Here is a 2,500-nt window from a genome sequence, read left to right on the forward strand (position 1 = left end):
ATTCTTGAATAAATCTTATGGAATGACTAGACCCATGTACAACTTCTGAAGGGAGAGGAGAAACCAGCATGCCCTTACACCCTTACTGTAAAAATGTTTAAAAAACCATAATCTATGTACATAGAGAGATCCATACCATTGGTTACAGAGGTTCACGGACATTTCACAGAAGTTTACAAAAGGAGTAGAGGTGTTCTGCTTTTCAGAGCTTGAGCTTTGTCTGTCCTCATGTTCATGGGTTGTTGAGTGGTGTGGTGTGGTGTGGAGGATCCACCTTGTCTGTAGTGTGGTAAGGTGAGGTGAGGTGCGGTGAGGTGAGGTGAGGTGAGGTGAGGTGAGGTGAGGTGAGGTGAGGTGAGGTGTGGAGGATCCACCTTGCCTGTAGTGTGGTGAGGTGAGGTGAGGTGCGGTGAGGTGAAGTGAGGTGGGGTGTGGTGAGGTGAGGTGTGGTGTGGTGAGGTGAGGTGAGGTGAGGTGAGGTGAGGTGAGGTGCGGTGCGGTGCGGTGAGGTGAGGTCTGGTAAGGTGTGGTGTGGTGTGGTGTGGTGTGGTGTGGAGGACCCACCTTCCCTGAGTTCCTGGACTACAGTCACTGTGGTGTTTTTCCTCTCTGTGATTGGCACATATTCCATCCAACCATCAGTGCTCGATGGGATTCTAAGAGGGCAGAACAAAACAAGACACCATGAAAAGACACCATGAAAAATTGGACACCATGAAAAGTACTCAATCACTTAATCACACAACAATCAATCCATCCATCTATCTATCTATCTATCTATCTATCTATCTATCTACAAACTCTATCTATCTATCTATCTATCTATCTATCTATCTATCTATCTATCTATCTATCTATCTATCTATCTATCTATCTATCTATCTATCTATCTATCTATCTATCTATCTATCTATCTATCTATCGATCTATCTATCTATCTATCTATCTATCTATCTATCTATCTGTTCGTCCGTCTATCTATCTATCTATCTATCTATCTATCTATCTATCTATCTATCTATCTATCTATCTATCTATCTATCTATCTATCTATCTATCTATCTATCTATCTATAATGAATCATTTAGCCAAAGGTCGTTGTTGTTGGCATGGCAGTATGTTTGAAGAGTCATAGCACCATACATTGTATATCATGACACACATCCGTTTAGCTGTGTTTTCATCTTGACAGGAAACCAAATGAGGGCACTAGTACACATTTCTGGGCTTACAATACACACACCTACATTCACAGTAAAATCAAACTTGACATTTGACATTTGTTCGCGTGACATTTGACTTTTTAAGCAGCGTCGGAAATCCCTGGAGCACATCTGAAGATGCCTTCAAAGCAAGTTCTCTAAGTCAGATAGAGGGCCAGCTGTGCTTGTGGTGCTGTGAGCATTAGTGGTGCACTCCGGATTGGGTTGTCATGTGCTGGGTTACTGAGTGTTGGGTTGTTGAGTGCTGGGTTACTGATTAGGCCCATCATTAGCTGTGGCTAAGTTACCTGTTAGCATCCTCCCGGCCACCCGAGCTGCTCCAGTATTGCTGAGGAAACAAACAAACAACAACAAAAAAAATAATAATATATAAAACTTCAATAACATTCTGTATCATTCACATATAGAACTATCATAACAATATATTGCATTAAACAATGCTTCGTCCATGTGATAAGAATTCATTCAATGTAAATTATATTTGCTAGTTTTGGTAATTGTGATTTTTCTTCAATTCAACACAAGAAATGGTAATATGTTTTTGTTTTATGTTTTTAGTATATTTTCTAAGTGTAGCCACATATTACTGACAATACACTGTAAACACCTAAATACATAATAATAATACTATCCCTCAGGTACAGTGCAAGCACATGATGTTGAGTGGAGTATAGTGTAGTGTAGTATGGTGTAGTGCAATGCAGTGAAATACAGTCTCTCTGTTGACCTGCACAATACAGTACACTCGAACTCTAGCTCTAACTGTAGTGATGTGAACTGAACACCAGAGGGGGCTATTGAGCTCACACAAGGCAGCTCAGTGTCTGCAGACCCCTGGTGCTCAAATTGGCTGCAGCACTGGTGCATTGTCGTGTAGTGTAATGAAGTGTAGTGTACTATCATGTGTAGTGTAGTGTGATGTAGTGTACAATAGCGTAGTATAGTTTTGTATTGTAGTGTTTGGTACACACCCCCTCGCTGTATTCCAAGCCCATGTTCTGGTAGTATAGTATAGTATAGTGTAGTGTAGTGTAGTATATAGTGTAGTATTGTATTGTAGTGTTTGGTACACACCCCCTCGCTGTATTCCAAGCCCATGTTCTGGCTGCCGACCTTCAATAGCTCTAGCTCCTGTTGATGCCGGCTGTAGTAAACTTCAGCCTCCTGAAACAACAAGAGCAGTACAGGCACTTACTTTAAATAGTCAGGTCAAAAAGCCACCGTGCACAAACTTGACACAACATATGCATGGCAACCGTTCGGGCACAGAATATGCA

At 41.4% G+C, this 2,500-nt stretch overlaps 1 protein-coding gene across 1 annotated transcript in view; it reads right to left on the minus strand.

Moving 5' to 3' along the window:
* The window catches only part of p3h2 (prolyl 3-hydroxylase 2), a 125,643-nt gene that overhangs the window by 10,904 nt on the left and 112,239 nt on the right, over window positions 1-2,500 (minus strand). Inside the window, exons 6-8 of the mRNA XM_063200850.1 lie at window positions 2,298-2,387; window positions 1,511-1,551; window positions 565-656 (exon numbers count right to left, since the gene is read on the minus strand). Coding sequence (XP_063056920.1) covers window positions 565-656; window positions 1,511-1,551; window positions 2,298-2,387 — 223 coding nt within the window. The remainder of the gene's footprint in view (window positions 1-564; window positions 657-1,510; window positions 1,552-2,297; window positions 2,388-2,500) is intronic.

Source organism: Engraulis encrasicolus, chromosome 6 (genome assembly GCF_034702125.1).
Source record: "Engraulis encrasicolus isolate BLACKSEA-1 chromosome 6, IST_EnEncr_1.0, whole genome shotgun sequence".
NCBI lineage: Eukaryota > Metazoa > Chordata > Actinopteri > Clupeiformes > Engraulidae > Engraulis > Engraulis encrasicolus.